The sequence below is a fragment of the Pan troglodytes genome, chromosome 6, assembly GCF_028858775.2.
Source record: "Pan troglodytes isolate AG18354 chromosome 6, NHGRI_mPanTro3-v2.0_pri, whole genome shotgun sequence".
NCBI classification, from domain to species: Eukaryota; Metazoa; Chordata; class Mammalia; order Primates; family Hominidae; genus Pan; species Pan troglodytes.
Window position 1 is genome coordinate 28,180,121 of NC_072404.2, and position 19,505 is coordinate 28,199,625.

Below are 19,505 nucleotides of genomic sequence, written 5' to 3' on the forward strand. Positions count from 1 at the left end.
CTGCTAATGCATTAACTTCTCCCTCTCCAACTGAAGAGATGTGGTTAATATTAAAGAACCATCTTTCCATTTGTCTAAGATTCACCCCAAAGTGTCCTACTGGTTGAGGTGTCATCTCAACACAGAACACTGCTTGGACCTTGGCCAGACAAGGAACAGGAAATAAAACCTGATTCCCTATCCCACCATTGGTTCCCATGACAGAATACTGGTATTCCATTTTAAAGACAGAGACTCACAGAGGTTATTTGATTTACTCCAGGTCATGCAGCCCTTAAGTGGTAAACTCATTTTAAAAAATGTTCTCTTACACCCACAGCCAAACTGCATTTTAATAGATTGAAACAGGCATCATACTTCCCCTAAGCTCCAAAAGTTATTATTATATCCTCTTCTCAACGTAAAAAAATTTTTTTTACAGATTTCATTCCTATGTACAAATTCACAGCACAATATAATGAGTCAACCATTTGCAGTGTTTGTTCATTACAGTCAACATTGAGAGTGTCAGAGCAAGCAGAAGTGATAAGCTGTTCACTTCCCTCAACAGTAACGAGAGATAAAATAAATTTGCCGTCAGCAACAAAGTCCTAAGTGTTAGGCAATCACAAGTATTTGCATGTACACCTCATAACAGCTGCAGGTAAATGATTTGACAAGGTCAAATTCAACTGAACAACAAAACCACCAATGGACTGAGTTTAAGTTGCTAGACCAGTTGGAAAAAAATACAGGAAGACAACCAACTAGAACGCAAAAACCCTGGTTTTCAGAATTGTAACTTTAGTAAAGATTTGTTTTGCCTTGGTAGAAGTCCTGAATGATATTTTCTCTACAGATAATACAAACAGTACAAAATGAAAAGGATTTTATAAGCAAGAAGTCAATGTCCCATGAACAAAGCAGATGAATACAAAACAGATTAACTGAGTCACAGAAGGTAAGATCTGCCAACTCACTATACAAATTACAGTGACTCAAAGGCATGTCTATATCTAATGTCATTTAGTTATATTCATGGTTCTCAGTTTTAGGAAATTTATATGGAAAGTTTAACTTTTAAATTTTGCTCTCCTAAAAAAAGCTGTAAGAAAACTGATAATTATGTATATACACACACAGACACACACACATATATATATTTTAACCCCCCCCCCCACTTACAATTTTGGTTTCTTCCACCTTCAACATTACTCTAAGGCTATTAATGCTTTTTTTAGGAAAAAATTTAAATTTATTCTCTTCTGACATTTAAATCATTACCTAAGCAATATCAGTGTTCATATAGATTGTTAATATAATCTTAATTTAAATTTTTCACACTTCATAAATAAATTCGATTGTTTGTATACCCCATGTTAAAGCTGTGATTTACTATGATATTTCTATAAACTACGTAGCTATATTTTTTAAATAAAACACATGGCTTACCATAGTTCCTTTATTCAAGGACACCAATAATTTTAAGATATACCATCAATTTAATAATAGCTTTATAGGGAGCAAAACAGTAAGTACTTCTTCAAATGATCACAGCAACCGTAAGATACATCTCAATTTTGAAAGTGTCAAAATGAAAAAAAAAGACACTCTAATCAAGGACATACATTAATTATCTTATTTAGAGAGAGGATGCAGAAGAAGTGTTAGACTGTATAATATGGAGTCAGCCTTCTTGGGTTCAAATCTGACTCCTTCTCTTATTGGGTGATCTTAGGCAACTCAACCTATGCCTCATTTTTCTCTTTGGGAAAAGAAGACCATGAGACCATCTGCGACATAAGATTGTTGTTACCAGGTCTAAATGAGTTACTGTTCTTAAAGTACTTCAAACAACCTGATATGATAAATGTTATATTAGGATTTGTTAAATTTTTTTTTTTGGCATATTTGTTTATTTCTCAGTTTGTGAAAATGTCCTTAATTTGCTGATGTAGCAAACAAATTTCAACTTTGATTGCTATGCAAAAAAACAAGATAATCTGCTTTGCAATGAACTTTATATAGTTCAACTGCATACAGGCAACATGCTATATATGAAAAAGTTACTAACTGAACTACAGGTATTAAATACTGAAAAGAGTTAACAGTTTATTATAATTTATTTTATTTAACAATCTAGGAAGTTCGCAGCCATCAGCAGTTCCAGTGCAATTTCAGGTGCAATTGGGAATTCAGGAATCTCGGTGGAGCTGTTAGTGTAGCGAACCTTGTACGTAAAATACATGCATACTTTCGATAGCACATGTGAAGGTATCTCTCTAAAATTGACCTCATTGGTTTCGTTCTCAGCAAACTGACCTGGGCCACTCAACATGGCTTTTATCGTGCCTGATGTTAATGCATGTTCTCTTTTTACAATAAATTCATGGCCATCAGATGATATCAATTTCACATACATGGCATCAGGGCCTTCACAGCCACCATAGGTTTTCTCCTCTCCATCCATTTTGTTCTTATGAAATTCTACTTTGCTTCCCCAGGAACTTTAGTAGTTTCTCGTCAGTCCCGCAGCCACCGCAGCTGGGTCCCCGCGTACTGCCACAGCCCCTATCCCAGGGCCGCCCCCCCACCAGGATTTGTTAAATATTAATAGTTATCATCATGTTCAGCACCACCACCTACCAGGGCTTACCAAAGCATTTGCTATATTTGGAGGTGAATGATTTCCAATTCAACACCAGTAAAATATTTTGATTCAAAAAAAATTTGCTAGCAACTGAATGAGTACTTATATCAAATTTTTAGAGGAAAAGGAGAGAAAAGGTAAGATAATTGTAAAACCATGATGCTGCTTTCTGGAAGGCAAGTTAGAGAAGCACTTTCTAACCAGGGGTCTTGTGGCACAGGCTTCAGAACATCCACAAGCCCTCTGAAATGAGATGCAAAATTATGTCTCAATGTGCATTTCTTTTGCTGTGCTATCTTTTGATTCTCAAAAAGGCCTGGAATCCCCCCACCCAAAACAAAAATAATTAAGAGTAATTCCATGCAGGTAATCATAGTGCATTAAAAGGTAAACATACCAAAATTTAATTTCATTAAAAGATACTGTGTATTCTCAATGATTTTATTCTATTGTAAATAGGTTCAGTTACTTTGACAGGTATGTGTACTTCCAACTTCCTAATCTCAAGTTGCTTAAATATCAAGCATGTTACCATCAGAAACATAAATCCTGGGTTACAAGGAACTCATTCTACCTCTTCCAGTTTTTCACACAGGCCAGAAAAGGAGCTTGCATGCCTTATAAATCTCCAAGTAGATGTGTACTATGGAGCTGAGAAAACAATGACTTCTAGGATGAGTCATCCCAAACCTTCATGTTTCTTGTCCAATGGCTGGTATTGCTGGGAGATGGCTGACAGCTACTCTGCTCAAGCCATGGCCAAAGCTTGTGAGTAAAGACTGATCCCTTCTCATGAAGATAGAGGGTACATTGGTGGTTACCAGAGGCCAGGAAGGGTAGTGGAGAGGAGGGGATGAAGAGAGTTTGATTAACAGGTACAAATATACACTTAGATATAAGTGATGGATTGGGTACGGTGGCTCACGCCTGTAATCCCAACACTTTTGGAGGGCAAGGCATGCGGATCACTTGAGGCCAGGAGTTTGAGACCAGCCTGGCCAATGTGGCAAAACCCCATCTCTACTAAAAATACAAAAATTAGCCAGGTGTGGTGGCACATGCCTGTAATCCCAGGTACTTGGGAGGGAGGCTGAGGCACAAGAATCGCTTGAACCCAGAGGTGGACGTTGCATGAGCCAAAACGGTGCCACCGTACTCCAGGCTGGGTGAAAGAGCAAGACTCTGCCTAAAAGAAAAAAAAAAAAAAAAAGCAATAAGACCCAGTGTTCCACAGATCAGTAGGGGCCAAGAGCAGTGGCTCACACCTGTAATCCCAGCACTTTGGGAGGCTGAGGCAGGCGGATCACTTGAGGTCAGGAGTTCAAGACCAGCCTGGCCAACATGGTGAAACCCCGTCTCTACTAAAAATACAAAAATTAGCCAGGCATGGTAGTGGATGCCTGCAATCCCAGCTACTCAGGAGGCTGAGGCAGGAGAACCACTTGAACCCAAGAGGTAGAGGTTGCAGTGGGCTGAGATCCCACCAATACATTCCAACCTGGGCGATAGAGTGAGACTCCATCCAAAAAAAAAAAAATAGGGTGACTATAATTTAACATTAATTGATTGTGCATTTCATTTCAAAGTAGCTTCAAGAGAATAATTTAAATGTTCCTAGTGTAAAGAAAAGAAAAATATTTAAGGTGATCAATATCCCAATTACCTTTGATTATATTAATGTATCAAATTATCGCATGTACCCTGAAAATATGTATCAATAAAAATAAATAAATGAGTGATCCTGGAAGCCATTACTGAAGAGAGTGGAAAGAGAATGAGTTGTGCTTTACACTAAGACTTGAAATGTTTCCTGCATCCATTGTTTCAATATACCATATGTTGTTATCCTTTCAAAGTTTTAGACACGATATTGCAGACAGGCTACAGTCTTTGAAATCAGGTAGTTCTGGGCTCCATTCTTTCTCTGCTGTTTCCTAGATGGTTAGCCATGGGAAAGCTTTTAACCTCTCTGGATTGTAATTTCCTCATAGGTGAAAATACCTCTTCCCTTCAGGGGACTCTGGAGGTTTCAATCTGAAGAAGACCTACCACAGTGGCATCTGTGGATTTTCCCTTGTCCATACCCATTAACGAATGATTTACCATAATAATGATTTGCCACAACAAATTAAGTCATTGATTTTTACTATTTTATCTTCATATAAAATCTTATGATCTCTCAAAAAGTACTTCCAGATCATATATCATTACTGGAATTATCTATACTCCTAACAAAGATTGTTATGCAGTATTGAGGCAAAAAAATCACAAGTGCTCAAAGTCACTACCAATGACTTATATCCTACCTTTCCATCTATTGCTAGCTACACAAGTTGCCAATTACTGCCACATCAATTTAAGAGAAAGTGCAAGTAGAAATGAAGCCTATTTGTTATGGTATCAGTATTTAGACGCTACATAAATACTCACTCTATGTTGGGATATCATGTGCTTTTAAAAAATAGAATCCAACATTGCATATGAAAGCAAAAATGTTTGTGTCTAGATTTCTATAAATATGTCCATGAAAGTCCTTTTGCATAGAGTAAGCATCCTGCCAGGGACATAACTATTTAAGTTCCAATGTACCCAACACTTTATATTATCTCTATTCATGGAAAAACCTGATCCACTGTGTATGTCATTACAGAGGAAGACATTGAGGCTCAGAATGCTCAGAGAATAACTAATGCAAAGATAATAAGTGATAGCACTGGGATTCAAACCCACTCTGAAGCCACAGCCTGTGTCTTTTCCTGGGATCTAATTATGTCACCAAAGTGTGGGGGTTGGGAGGGAAAGGAAGAAATAAGTAAATAAAATATTAACTTGCCATTGAGTTCCTTTGCTAGAATTCACACGAAATTAAATGAATCTACAGTTTCTTTTCCTTCTTCCCAAATAAATATTTTTGAAGTTGGCATCCACAGAGCTTTATTTTATCTGTAGCCATAGCTAACATAGTTTTACACCAAGGATCAGGATAGTAGTTTGTCAGCAAGCAGAGGCAGCGAAGTCAATATTTCTCAAATAAGTTCAGTATGTGTCCCTCATATCTGATCTGACTCACCCTTCCTGGCAGATGCATGCCTCTCTTAATGGCCTTTATCTTCTGGCTGCCATAAGCAGATGAGAACAAAGTAAGCTGGGTGAATTCACAAGGTTTTTGGATTGACCTTGATCAAGTGAGCATGGCTGATTTTGCTTATGACACATGGACGCTGTTTTGTTTTGTATTTTAGTTTTTTGTTTGTTTGTTTGTTTTTTGTAGCAACATGGTCTTGCTTTGTTGCCCAGGCTGATCTTGAGCTATTTTTAATTTAAGTAAATATTAGTTACCTTTCACCTATAACCACAATGCTTCTCCCCGCTTCCCCTAAACCCAATATGTCAACAATAAGCTTCTGCGTGCTCAAATAAAAGTTAAAAGTCTGACATTATTAATGGCATTTATTTACCTCTCTCAGAGTGGTAAGATAATATCAGCAGGTACTATAAGGCTATCATAGTCTAGAGTAAATAGACCCTTTGCCCTCTCAATGCATTTGAGGAAAACTAAAGTTAATTCAGAGCATGGACTTGGCTCTACGGAAACAGGATACCTAGATGCAAACCTCCCTTCTGGCACACACTCTGTAACCTCGGGCAAATTACACCTGTGTTTCAGTTTCTTCATCTGTAGAATGCAAATAGCAGCATCTAACTCATAGGCTTGTAGTGAGAGTTGAAGTTTATATCAGAATATGCATGGTACATAATTAAGTGCTATGATGTTAGCCATTGATTTCAATTTAAATACAAAGAATAAATGACATGCTTTGCCTGTAAAATAGGTGCCTAAAACGGCGATACATTGGGCATACTGGTATATAATTTGGATCGGTTTCTATTTCTCAATCAATAAAGTCAAGTTTCTAGCAGAAGAGGGTATTGAGTCAGAGCTAAAGCACTCCAGCTTGTACAAAGGGAAAGGGATACTTTGTTCCTTTTTGAGAGGGAATCATCTGGGCAAAGAAAAAGAGAGAACCTCACTCAGAGGGCTACCAGCTGTTCTTCCCAGTTTCTCAATTTTGAAGAGCACAGGCCATAAGAACCCTGGCTAGTGAAGGGTGGTTAAAGAGAATTAGGCCCTTCTGATGACCAATCCAAAAGCTGGGAATCACTGAAGGTCTTTGGTGAGCAATTTGGCACAATTGGTGAATCATTCTGGCTGCTGTAAATGAAACAGATACCAAGACGTTGAAGACAGTGGCAGAGGCTGCAGAAAACATCACAGCAGCCAAAGCCCAAAATAAGTCAGTCCCAGCATTTTGACAGTATATATAGAAAAAGGGAATAGCTGTTATCAGTTCTTTTATTAGGGGGAAAATATCAGTCTTAGAAACAACCTGATGAGAAAGATTTAAAAAGAAACAAAAAAGTAAGGTAGGAGGCTTAAGACCAAGGGAAAAATAATGCAACCACTAAGAGAGGTAAAAGATGGGGAAATGAACGATTGTCAGTTAAAAAAAAAAAAAATTCATCAATGCTCCTTGGGAAAATGGCTGATTTCAGGGTTTCAGGTCGGGAGCAGCAGACTATGGACGAGACACACTTAGAATATCTTGCGCCAGAAAAGTAAGAAAGGTATTTGAGTTTACTGGCCATTTAAAAAGTATACAGGAGACAAAGATAAACCAAGCACCAAAAAGGATATTGACTGAAGTGACAGAAACAAATACATTAAGATTCCTAAGTTCTTAATGACACTTAAAAAAGAAAAACTCACTGGTTCTCACTGGAGATTGTTAAAGCACCAAATCATTACTCTGATAGTTAGTAAAAGGAAAAAATTAAGACTTTTCCCTGTCTATCCTGCACATTGTGAATTTCAGGAGACCTAAATAATTTATGAGGGAAAGTTCTTTATAGACCGAATTCCAATTAATAAATGCAAGAAGAATGATGGATTTAGATCATCACCATTTTGCAACCCCTAATGAAAAGGATCTAGGCTACAACGATCTGTGATACTAAAATCATTAAGTAGAAGACAGACAGCTAAGTGACACTACCTAAACTCACGAATCAATCTTTCCATCTCAAAAAGAGAGATATCCAGACATTATGCGTCTCATGATGTGATGCAATAGATTTTACACAGCACCATCCATGAAGGTTACTTGTCTTTGAACCTGAATCTAATCAAACCTCTATATCTAACTGCCAGATCACAGGAAACAGAATAGAGGAACAAGCTAAACATCACCACAAGGAATCAGTCCAGACAGTAGGATGTTCTACAGCACAAATGAACCACTCTCTTCTGCAAATCACTGGCATGAAAAAAGGGAGGGGAAGCTGTTATAAAACAAATTAGATTTAAAATCCTAACAACTAAATACAATATGTGGACCTCGTTTAGCTCCTGTTTCCAACAATCATAAGTAAAAAGACAACTTTGAGAAAATTTGAATATGGAAATTATATTTTTAAATTATTAACATTTTAGGTGTGAAAAAGGCAAAGTTTTGCTGTTGTTTTTAATGTCCTTATCAGGACCGTAAACTGACAAATTTGTGAGTAAGACGACATGATGTATGGAATTTTGTTTTAAAATGCACTAGCCCCTACAAAAGCCTATGGAGGGGGAAAATAAATGAAACAAGGCTGGCAAAATGCTAATAACTGTTGAAGCATAGGTGTTCATTATACCATTCTCTCATAATCTCTGTTATACAATTAAAAAAATTGAAGGGTTTTGTCAGGAACTCAGGTTGTGCATTACTTTGCTACTGATTTTTAAGAGGTAGTTAGGGCCCTCCCACAATGTACAACTTAGTCTTTCCCTCATTTGTCTTAAAGAAGTGCAAAGAGTCTTAACCAGTATGCATGCTGAATTCAACACAACTAGAAGTGACTGAACTGAGGAACCAAGGAACTCAGGCATATTAACCAAATGGCAGTTTGATTTTTTCCTAGTAACAGATAGCCTACAACGTAGTGAGACCCCCAGTCTCTAAAAGAAATAGGAAAAAAAAATTAGCCAAGCATGGTGGTGTGTGCCTGTATCCCAGCTCCTCAGGAGGCTGAGGTGGGAGGACCGCTTGAGCCAGAAGGTCGAGGGTATAGTGAGCTATGATCACACCACTGCACTCCAGCCTAGGTGGCAGAGCAAAACCCTGTCTCAGAAAAACAAAACAAAACAAAACAACAACAACAAAAAAAGCCTATAATGCACCTGGGTTGAGCAACACAACCCACAAAGAACTTTGTTAATGTCAGTTGATGTCAGATTGTCCAGGTTTGTGGGAGCCCAGGGCAGCATGGATAAGGACCACACATATTCCTAAATCAGATCTTGGTCAATATAGGAGAAGAAAACTCAACTAACTTATGTAATGCACAAAGCTGTGTCTTTACTAGTGGTAATGGATTTCTGTTAACTTATCCCTGAAGTCACGCAGCTCCAGTCTGGAGGTATGGTCCATGAGACACAGAGCTGAAGGTCTACAAAAAGATCCAAGCCATGATTTGTTTGCATTAGCATCACTGCCCAATCCAAGGTGGTTAACCAGACAATCCCAGATGCTAACAAGTCACCAACCAACCAGTCTGATACATATTCTACTTGTATCTCTCTTTCTTTCAAACCCCCTGTGTTTTGGACTGTTAAGTGTATGCCCCCTACAAAATTCTTATGTTGAAGCCCTAACCCCAAACATGACATTATTTGGAGATGAGGCCTTTGATAATTATTTAGGGTTAGACTAGGTCATGATGGTGGGGCCCTCATGATGGGATTAGTGGCCTTATGAGAAGAGGGAGCCCTCTCTTCCTCTGCATTTACCAAGGGAAGGCCATGAGAGGATATACGAGAAAGTGGTCATCTGCAGGCCACAAAGAGAGCCCTCACCAGAAACCTAATCAGCCTACACATTGATCTCAGGCTTCCCAGCATCCTGAACTGTGAGAAAATAAATTCCTGTTGTTTAAACCACCCAGTCTCTGGTATTTTGTTATGACAGCCTGAGCTGCCTAAGACAAGTTCATATTTCACTTGTTTTTCTCCTTCTTTCAACCCCCTTCCTACTCCTTTGATGGGGAAGATTCCAAAATCACAAAGGTAGTTCCAAGGCAGAAGAAAGGGGAAATAAACAGTCAAATAAATAGTCAAAAAGTATGGGTTTCCAACACTGGAAAAACTGACAGTCAATCTTCCTTCAATAAAAACTGGCTATGCACTTAAGAAATGTGTTTGGAAAGTCCCAAAAAGAAATAATACAGTATTAGAATCAAAGAGGGTTAATAAAGCATACATTATTTGAGGTAACCACATTCAGAGTAATTAAAAAATAAAACTAAGTAGGTATATTGACAAGGTATACAACACCCTCCCAGGCAGCAAGAAACATGAGTATGAACGCAAATAAATACTATAGATCTATTTATACAGAAACCCTCAGCAATTCTTGTCGCAGACTGCCTGGCAGCCCTCATGTCTTCAGTATTCTGTGCCATGAAAAAGTAACCGTCAAGGATAATAGAAACATAATTTGACCTACTTTTCCCTAGATTCCTGCAAAGTCTATAACTCCAGTTCTTGTTTATTCCGACACCACATCTTGGGGACACATTTCCTCACTTACTTTGCAGGCAATCCTAAATGCCACACATGTTAAGGTCACTTGTGGGCAATTCCTAAACTCTCTGGGTCACTGACTTTAAGAATGTCCCATCACACACAGAGAATCCTCATAACATCTTCTGAGATGGACCTGGGATGGACCATTTTCCACCTGAGATGGAAAATGCCTAGGAAAAGAGAGATGCAGCCTCGAGAAGCTGAAGACCCACATCAGTTCAGACCTTTCCCTACCCAAAGGAGGGCGCATGAAAACAAGTGGTTATCCCTCACTCTCAAGTTTACAAAAACCCATCTCTGAAAGAGCTAGAAGTCTCCCAGTAAGGTCTTGTTTTAAGTCAGACAAGACTGCATTTTAAAAATTACAGCCAAACGGGAAAGAAAAACCACATTGATGCAGCTTCTCATTAAAGACCACTTAATAATAAATTTTTAAAAGATGAGTAGAACCCACCAAAGGTGCCGCCAAACCCTGGTGAGCAGGGAAATCTGAGTAAGTCAGCTCTGTGTCCTGAGGCCCTGGCGGGGCCTCCTAGGTGGCTTCTTAAAGATCCCAGGAGACAATCAGCAGACCTTCCTGCTTCTCTTAAAAATACAAAACATGCCTGACCTGCTCAGGTCATTAGATGCACTTAGAACTCAACGAGGGACACTCCTTCACCAGGAAATCATATCTGAACACACCATCAGGAAGTCAATATTGAAGGTTCTTGGGGGCGTGCACCCTCCTGCTCAAGAGGGTGTCCAGGAGTATTAAGTGCTGGAGACACCGGAACCCAGGAACTGGAAGCTCACCCAAGAGCTTCCGACTCCTGGGTCTGCCCCTCGGCGGTGGAGACCACCAAAACCAGTCTCGATGCCCAGAGCTTGCAACAGGACCTCCGAAACAAGCACACACGTCGCATGCGTCCTGCAAACAGGGATGCCGCTCGTGGGGTCTGAAGCTTGCGGGTGGGACAGGGCTGGCTGGCTGTTGGACGCTGGACACCTGCAGCTTCCCCTCCGAGAAGAGGCAAACAGCTCGTCTTCAGCCGATGCCCGGTCCCGCAGCCTGAATCTGGGGGCCCTGGGGTTAAGTCAGGTGCAGCTCGGTTGGGGGGGAGGTGTGGGGGCGGGGGAAGCCGTCGCTCAAGGGGTGGCACCTCAAAACCCGCCGTCCCGGGCCCCTCTTCAGCCGAGTCCGGCAGAAGGGCGTCCCTTCCGCCACCTCCCCAACTTCCAGACGCCCCCCTCAGCGGCCCGGGGGGTGGGCGCGGGCTCCACGTGCGCGCCGCCCGTGCCCACTCGGACAGGGCCGGGCCACTCACCCGGCCCCCAGCGGCGCTCCGCTTCCTCCGCAGCGTGAGCCCGCTCCGCAGCAGCGCGGGCAGGTCCCTCAGCCGCGGCCGCAGCGACGCCGGCGGCTGCTCGCGCTCGGGCTCCCGGGCGCTGGGGCTGCGGCGCAGGGGGCCGTCTGCCGCCACCACCGCCGCCGCGGCGGCCAGGGCCGGGCTCTCGCACGGCGGCTGCATCTTGACAGAGCCCACGGCCATCCTCATGCCCTGACGGCGCTGCGGCGCCGGGGGCTCCTCTCCACCGCGCTCGCCTCCGCGCGCCGTCCGCGCCTTCGCCAGGAAGCGAGAGGGCGCGACTGCGGCTCCGGCGCGGGGCGCGCTGCCAGCCGCTGCCCATTGGCGCGCGCCGCGGCCCCCGCGAGGCTCAGCCCCGCGCACCTCCCCTCCCCTCCTCTCTCCTCCCCTCCCCGCCCAGGTGCGCCGGCCCCGCCCCGCCCCGCCCCGCCCCGCCCCGCCCTTTCGCCTGCGAAAGCTGCCTGGGACCTGTCCCCCTCGGATCTCCCACTTGGGACCCGGGAGGAAGAGGGCACCTTGGACACCGGCTCATCCACAGGTGCAGAATTCCCAGAATCTCCGGCAAACCCGCTCTTCTGTCCTGTCCCTGTCCCCCTACCCCTTAGGCTGAAAAGTCCTGCTTCACTTCTTCGAATAGCCAGGGGTTGACTTGGACTTCAACCAAGTGTGCTGGAGAGTCGTCCGCCCTCCCGCGCGTTTTGCACAGCCGGGCCCCTCATCGTAATCTTTACTCCTAGGAACTGTTTTGGCCAAGGAACTTCAAAATAGACACGCTACAAGGCAAACACCATAAGGCAAAATTGCTTTGCGCCGACCCTTCTTGGCACACGCATCCTTAAAGGACGAAGGGAGAAAACTTTTGTTGGTTATGATAGGTGTTGAGCAGAGTAGCTGCAAGTCTGGTGACCTGAAGGTGAATCTCTGTTAGCATGTCAGAACCTGACCTTCCCTGAAAGCCCGCTGCTGTGATGAATGTGCTTGGTGAACTGTAAAGGCCTGCTGTGGTGTGAATCATTGTTTACACCCTTCCAGGAGGCAGGAATTCTGGATCATTGAGAGTGAAACTATTCCAGCAGTGCCTTAAACGCCAGGGAGTGTGAATGTTCACATCTCAGCTCAATCTGTCTTCGACAAGGGCCAGCCAGGCTGTTGACTTCTCATCAGTGGGGCACTGGGATCCCCATCTTTGTCTAAGACTTACAAAAGTTGAATAAGCTTATTCACATTTTTAAAAAATGACAAGAATCGTAGGAGGTCAGGGTCCAGAGTTGGTTTACCATTGTGTCCTCAGCCACTCACATGGTAGCTGCTTGGCAAATATGTATAAAAACATGCCATGTAACAAAAAAGGAGGAACGAACTGTGACCTCTACCCTTAAGGAAGGTAAGATTTAACCTAGGAGTAGACAAACATCCAGAAAAACAAAGATATTGCACTTGTACTCTTGCTAATTGCCAAGTAAGTGTAGATAAGACCACTTCAGGCCACAGGAGAGAGAAATGCTTCTGGCCTGGGATGGGCAAAGCTAAATCCATGAAAGGAAGGAAGTTAAACTGCACCTTAAGGGTGAGCGGGGAAGATTCAACCAGGCAGAAGGAGGGTAGGTGTCCTTCAAGTAAGGAAGAAAGACATGAGGCCGGGCGTGGTGGCTCACGCCTGTAATCCCAGCACGTTGGGAGGCTGAGGTGGGCGGATCACGAGGTCAGGAGATCGAGACCATCCTGGCTAACAAGGTGAAACCCCGTCTCTACTAAAAATACAAAATTAGCCGGTCGTGGTGGTGGGCGCCTGTAGTTCCAGCTACTCGGGAGGCTGAGGCAGGAGAATGGCGTGAACCCGGCAGGCGGAGCTTGCAGTGAGCCAAGATTGCGCCACTGCGCGACAGAGTGAGACTCCGTCTCAAAAAAGAAAAAAAAAAAAAAGAGAGAAAGACATGAGAAAAACACAAAGGTGGTATCACACAGAACTCACTGGGCACTGAAAATATGACATGCTAGTGAAGGGAAAGATGACATAATGAAGAAGTAAGAGAAAATACCAGAATGGATGCTAGTAACACACTGCAGAAGGCCTTAAACCCTGTCACCTTAAGCTGTGTGTGTTAACTGGAAAGGACTTTATAATAGGACTCCATAGTCCATTACAGTTTCCAAATACCTATCACATGCATTTATCTAAGGCTGAAATTGCATTTGTATGTTACCATGTCCGACTCTATCCGTTTTTACAGTGTTAAGATATTGCAGCTCCAGTTGGTAACTGGTCATTGTCTTGAGCCCCAGAGTGCCACTCACCCTCAAACCTCCAACTTCCCCATGACATACAACTAAAGGGTGAACACCTGGCCCACTAGAAGCCCTCCAGGACACTCAGATTAGTGGGTGCTTGTGCCCTATCACCCCAATGACAACATTGAATCATACCATGAACTTACTCTACTCCAAAGTAGAACACGTGTTCCGTCTCCTGGTCCAGTTTCCTGGTCTTCAAACCCGTTCACACAGTTGCTCAATGCAAGGCCAACATTCCTTAGATTCTACGGGACAGACCAAGTGTCTAAAGTTCAAGAAGGGCCTTTGGAAAATTGGTTTAGGTTAAGGTGATAAATGACAAATGCCATTTAGCTTCAGGATAAAAATAGGCAAACAACAGGGAATAGTAGGATGTGTACACAGAAGAGCCACGTCACTGTTTAACTCAAATCAAGCAACCTTTATACTCACTGTGCCCTGTCTGGAATGAGAGTCCTCTGCAATGCTGTCCAACAGAACTTTCTACAATGATGCACATTTTCTGTTATCTGTTTTGCAGCTACTAGCCACATGTGACTGCTGAGCACTTGAAACATGGCTAGGGTGACTGAGGAACTTAATTTTTAACTTTGTTTAATTTTAATTCATATAAATTTAGATAGCAGCATATGGCTAGTGGCTACCATGTTGGATAGTGCAGTTCTAGAAATCCACATTTCTCTCAGTCAGTGTCTTCAGTTTTTAAATTCAAATGTCACCATTTCAGTGAGGCCTTCCATGACCATGTGATCTTAAATTGCAGTCTTTCCTATCCATTCCTTTCTTCATCCCCTTCCCAATGCCCCACAGAGCTTACCACCATCCATATTCTATATATTTTACTTATTTATTTTGCCTATTGTCTGCCTCCCCACAACTAAAATGTATATGACATAAGGACCGGGCTTCTTTTCTCTTTTGTTTAGTATCTAGAACACATGAGTTGAATAATTGAATTATTTCATATATAAGAACTAAGTTTTTCAAACAGCTTAATCTGGATTTCTATACAAAATCTGATTTTGCAGTATGAAAGCTTATAAAAATGTAAATCATATAAAAATGCATTAGAATGAATAAGATCTACTGTTGATAGCACAATAGGGTGACTATAGTTAAAAATAATTTACCGTATATTTTTAAATAACTAAAGGAGTGGAATTGGAATGTTCCTAACACAAAGAAATGATAAATGCTTCAGGTGATGGATAGCCCAATTACCCTGATTTGCTCATTACATATTCTATGCCTGTATCAAAACATCACATGTACCCCATAAATATGTACACCTAAGATTTTCCCATAATAATAATAAATTTTTTTTGAGATGGAGTCTCGCTCTGTCACCAGGCTAAAGTGCAGTGGCATGATCTTGGCTTACTGCAACCCTCTGCCTCCTGGGTTCAAGTGATTCTCTTGCCTCAGCCTCCCGAGTAGCGGGGATTACAGGCACGCACCACCACACCCAGCTAATTTTTGTATTTTTAGTAGAGATGGGGTTTCACCATATTGGCCAGGATGGTCTCGATCTCCTGACCTCATGATCCACCCGCTTTGGCCTCCCAAAGTGCTGGGATTACAGGCGTGAGCCACTGCGCCTGACCAAAAAATTTTCTTTTAATGTAAATCATATTTGTGCCAACCACACAAGTCAAGGAGACCACTTGCCAGCCACTTGCAATTTTTCCTACAGGATGGGGTACCAGAGCTGAGTTTTACTTAAAAGAATGAGATCATCAAAGTCAAAGTGTGTGTAAAGACCCATGGTAAGAAAACACAAATTTTAAGGCTATTGGCAGGATAGCGAAATTGAAGACCAGGAAGATAGCTCTGACAATGAGCTAGCTACAAAGTGATGAGGGCCTGAATTCATTGTGGCAATAGAAACAGAAATGAGGGGTTAGATGTTAGACAGTACAAAAGAAGGCTCCTTGGGCATAGGAGCAGTAGAAAAATACTTCAGATGGTGTTGTGGATTGTATTGTCCAAAGATGGACAGTTCAGCATCTCCTATCTTCCAAGCTCTTCTGCAGTGTGATCTTGCCACTCCCCCGTAAAGAGATGGAGTTTCTTTCTCCATCTCTTTGAATTTGAGCAGACTTTGTGATACAGGAGTTAAGAAGAAATCACTTAGGCAAATAGTAAGGGTATGGGAGTCCTTGGAAAGACTTTCCTTTATAATGAAAAGCAGTACCAAATCATTTTCTAACAAAGAGCAGCCTGTAAAGTGGAGCTGCAGATATAGACAAGCAAGCTGGGAGCTTGCACAGGTGAATGCCAGCAGGAACTAGGGTCTAAACATATTCAAGATGGCGGCTCCAACTTCCCTTTTCTCCCAGCCATGTGTACAGTGAGGAGCAGACAAGATGGTGCAGGCCAAAGGGAGAATTCATTTGCATAATAAGATTAGCATGGGGCGACCAGTCTTCCCCACTTGCTATGTAAACGTCACACCTGATCGAACCAGTCTGTGAGCCCTAGGTAAATCAGACACTGCCTCCTCAAACCGAACTATAAAATCCGGCACATCCACCACCAGCCAGTCTTTTCTGCTGGGAAGACCCCCCTTCTCTCTATAGAGATAGCTGTTTTTCTTTCTCTTCTCTCCTGCCTATTAAACCTCCACTCCTAAACCCCTCATGTGTGTTCGTGTCCTAAATTTTCCTGGCACAGGAGGATGAACCCTGGGTATATACCCCAGACCATGTAGCCGTTTCACTGGTGAATGATCTGGCCAATAGAATAAATAGAGGTGACTTCACCTGTTCTGTAAATAGCCCTTGGTTGGCCTGGCAGCTTCCACTTCCTGCTGTCTTGGATTGCTTGGTCTTGGGATGTGCCTACTCAGAACCCAGCCTCCTTGCAGGGAGAAGCCCAAGCCACATGGAAGCCCTGTGGAGGTGATCTGGCAGCTGAGCTCCCAGTAAACAACCGACATGAATTGCTGCCAGTTTGGGAGCTACTTTGGACACAGTCCAGCTGAGCCTTCAGATGACTCCTGTACTAGTGATGTCTGACTGCAATCGTATGTAAGGAGCTCAAGAAAAAACTACCTAGCTAAGCCCCATCAACCCACCAAACTGTGAGAGATGATAAAGTGTTTGAAGCCACTAAGTCTAGAGGTATTTGTTACATAACAATAGATGACCAGGACACATGGCTCAAAAAATGTGAAGAACATACTCCGTTGTGAATGAAAAGGATGGAAATTTATATCCATTTTTGTACATGCATGAAGAAACTCTGGAAACTTTTTCAAGTCGTTGGAATTGGGCACGTGGGGAAAGGAAAGGTGGGAGATTTTGCATGTACCACTTTTTATATTTTTTTGTTTTTTAGAACATGTGAATATATTACCTATCTTTAAAAATAAAAATTTTAAAAATGGCTCCAGATTTAGAGAAGTCAAAGAGGTAGGGGAAGCCGGTTTTGAGGGTTTAGTTTTATATAGCAGTTATACCAACTAAAGGGTGATCAGATGAAATTCCCACCAGCAAGAGGAGGAGGTGAGCTAGAAATGAAAAGAAAGGACTGGAGAGAGACAAGCAAGCTGGGAGCTTGCACGAGTGAATGCCAGCAGGAACTAGGGTCTAGACATGTTCAAGATGGCAGCTCCATCTTCCCTTCTCTGCTAGCCATGTGTTCAAAATCACAATGGTAAACAGTGGAGCTAGACCAGGGTGCTCAGGGGATAGAGGAGTAGCAGGGACACTCTGTCCCTTGCTGAGCTTGAAGAACATGCTGCAGGTGACTTTCCATCCCCAGTTGTATGGAATTTGGGGCACTGACTCTTATGGCTTCTCTCATTTAATTTTTGTGTTCCTACACAATTACTAAGAATGCTGAGGAAATCATCTGTGAGCTGGTCTTTCCCTTGTGTCATTCCATGCCCTGCCTACCTGTCTTCTTTTAAATGTACAGAATGCACATCAGCCTAATGAAGTCTCCCACCACCACAGCTGTTAGGACTTTGATAAGTCCTCTTTGGAATCCATCTCTTCCCAACATCTCCCATTTTTAAATTTACCCCCATTCAAGATGTTTTGCACTGGTTTAACAGCCCTCAAAAACAGAAAACTTGCATATAATTTTGTCTCTCTATTCAACCCTGCCAACCCTCCAGAATGTAATCACCAAAATGGATTAAATATGAGCACAACCTTCCCAAGGGCTAAGCTGGTTTTTGAGGGTTTAGTTTTATATATATATATATATACACACACATACACACACACACACACACACATATGTGTATATATATAAAAATATGTATATATGTATATATATAAATATGTATATATGTGTATATATATGTGTGTGTGTGTATATATGTATATATATATATAGCAGTTATACCAACTAAACTAAAGGGTGCCCAGATGAAACTTCAACCAGCAAGAAGAGGAGGTGAGCTAGAACTGAAGAGAAAGGACTGGAGAGAGAGAGATGCCAGTGTTCAAAATCATGATGGTAAACAGTGGAGCTAGACCAGGGTGCTCAGGGAATAGAGAAGTAGCAGGGACACTCTGTCTTTGCTAAGCTTGAAGAACATGCTGCAGGTGACTTTCCATCTCCATTTGTATGGAATTTCAGGCAGTGACTCTTATGGCTTCTCTCATTTAATTTTTGTGGCTTCTCTCATTTAATTTTAAGAGAACAAAAAGCAGATCCTTGCAGGAGAAACCCAAGTCTTCCCGTGCTGCCTCTGCTGAGAATGCCAGACAGAACGGTTTGAGTACTTGATACTAACTCTATTTTTATGTTATCTTATGGAATGAATATGCAATTGAGAGAAATGTAGCAAAATAAGGAAACATGTTTCCAACCTAAAAATGTTAAGCCTTATTCATTTTATTTCCGTTTTCAAGAATCATAAATGTAACTATCTGCTATCAGACTGTTCATGACAAACCTGTGTGACACTGTGCTATTATTTTTGTAGTACATCACGCACTATGCATCATGCAAATATCCCCCTTGGGGATGATAAACCTTCTTTATATTATTTGCATTGGTGGCTCCAGCCAGAGACAGTGGCTGATAGGCATGGGTGCCAGATGGGGGCTCCTCCCTATAAGTTCATCTTCTATTCATTCACTAATAATCTTGAAAAAAATCTGTCTGTTCATGCCATTTCATATGCTGTTTACTACCACCATCCTGGAAATTTCTTTTTTAAAGTCAGTTGTGCAAATTCACCAGGCCCTTTAGTACTTAGGACATTTTTGAAAAAAAAAAAAAAAAATCTATGTGGTTGAATGCCCAAGAAGACAGAGGAAAAGGGTGATAAGAGAACTAACTTAACCAACAGACAGCAAGAAAGCCAAGACAATGGTGTCCCTTCTTTGCTTGTGGAAATCTACTCATCTTTACACAGGTCAGACAGTAGCTCCTCCTAGAAGCCCTCTCTGTTCTTTCCATTTGGGATTAATCCTTCCTTGGTAAACCTCAGTATTTACCTAAAATTATGATTCCACATTTACCACCCGTGTTATCATAGTCTATCTCTGCATTTGAATTAAGTCAGATTGGCCCATCTCAGCTATGCAGGATTATAAACCCTTTGAGGGCAGAAATTATTCTTTTTTATATTCTCCTCTCGCATCTAATA

General features: G+C 42.0%; 1 protein-coding gene and 1 pseudogene across 8 annotated transcripts in view; both read right to left on the minus strand.

The window, feature by feature from the left end:
- RAPGEF5 (Rap guanine nucleotide exchange factor 5) overlaps nucleotides 1-11,885 on the minus strand; it is a 240,791-nt gene extending 228,906 nt beyond the window's left edge. For 4 of the 8 annotated variants that reach the window (XR_002944583.3, XM_024357769.3, XM_024357767.3 and 1 more), the window contains exon 1: nucleotides 11,561-11,856. Coding sequence is in view for 7 of the 8 variants with exons in the window: in XM_024357769.3 (XP_024213537.1) it covers nucleotides 11,561-11,791 (231 nt within the window). In the remaining variant the exon portion in view is untranslated. Of the gene's footprint in view, nucleotides 1-11,560 lie in introns of all 8 variants that reach the window. The other 4 variants (XM_024357765.3, XM_024357763.3, XM_024357764.3 and 1 more) reach the window with 3 other exon arrangements.
- On the minus strand, nucleotides 1,882-2,547 carry LOC743746 (elongin C pseudogene; annotated as a pseudogene).
- Nucleotides 11,886-19,505: the final 7,620 nt, after the last annotated feature.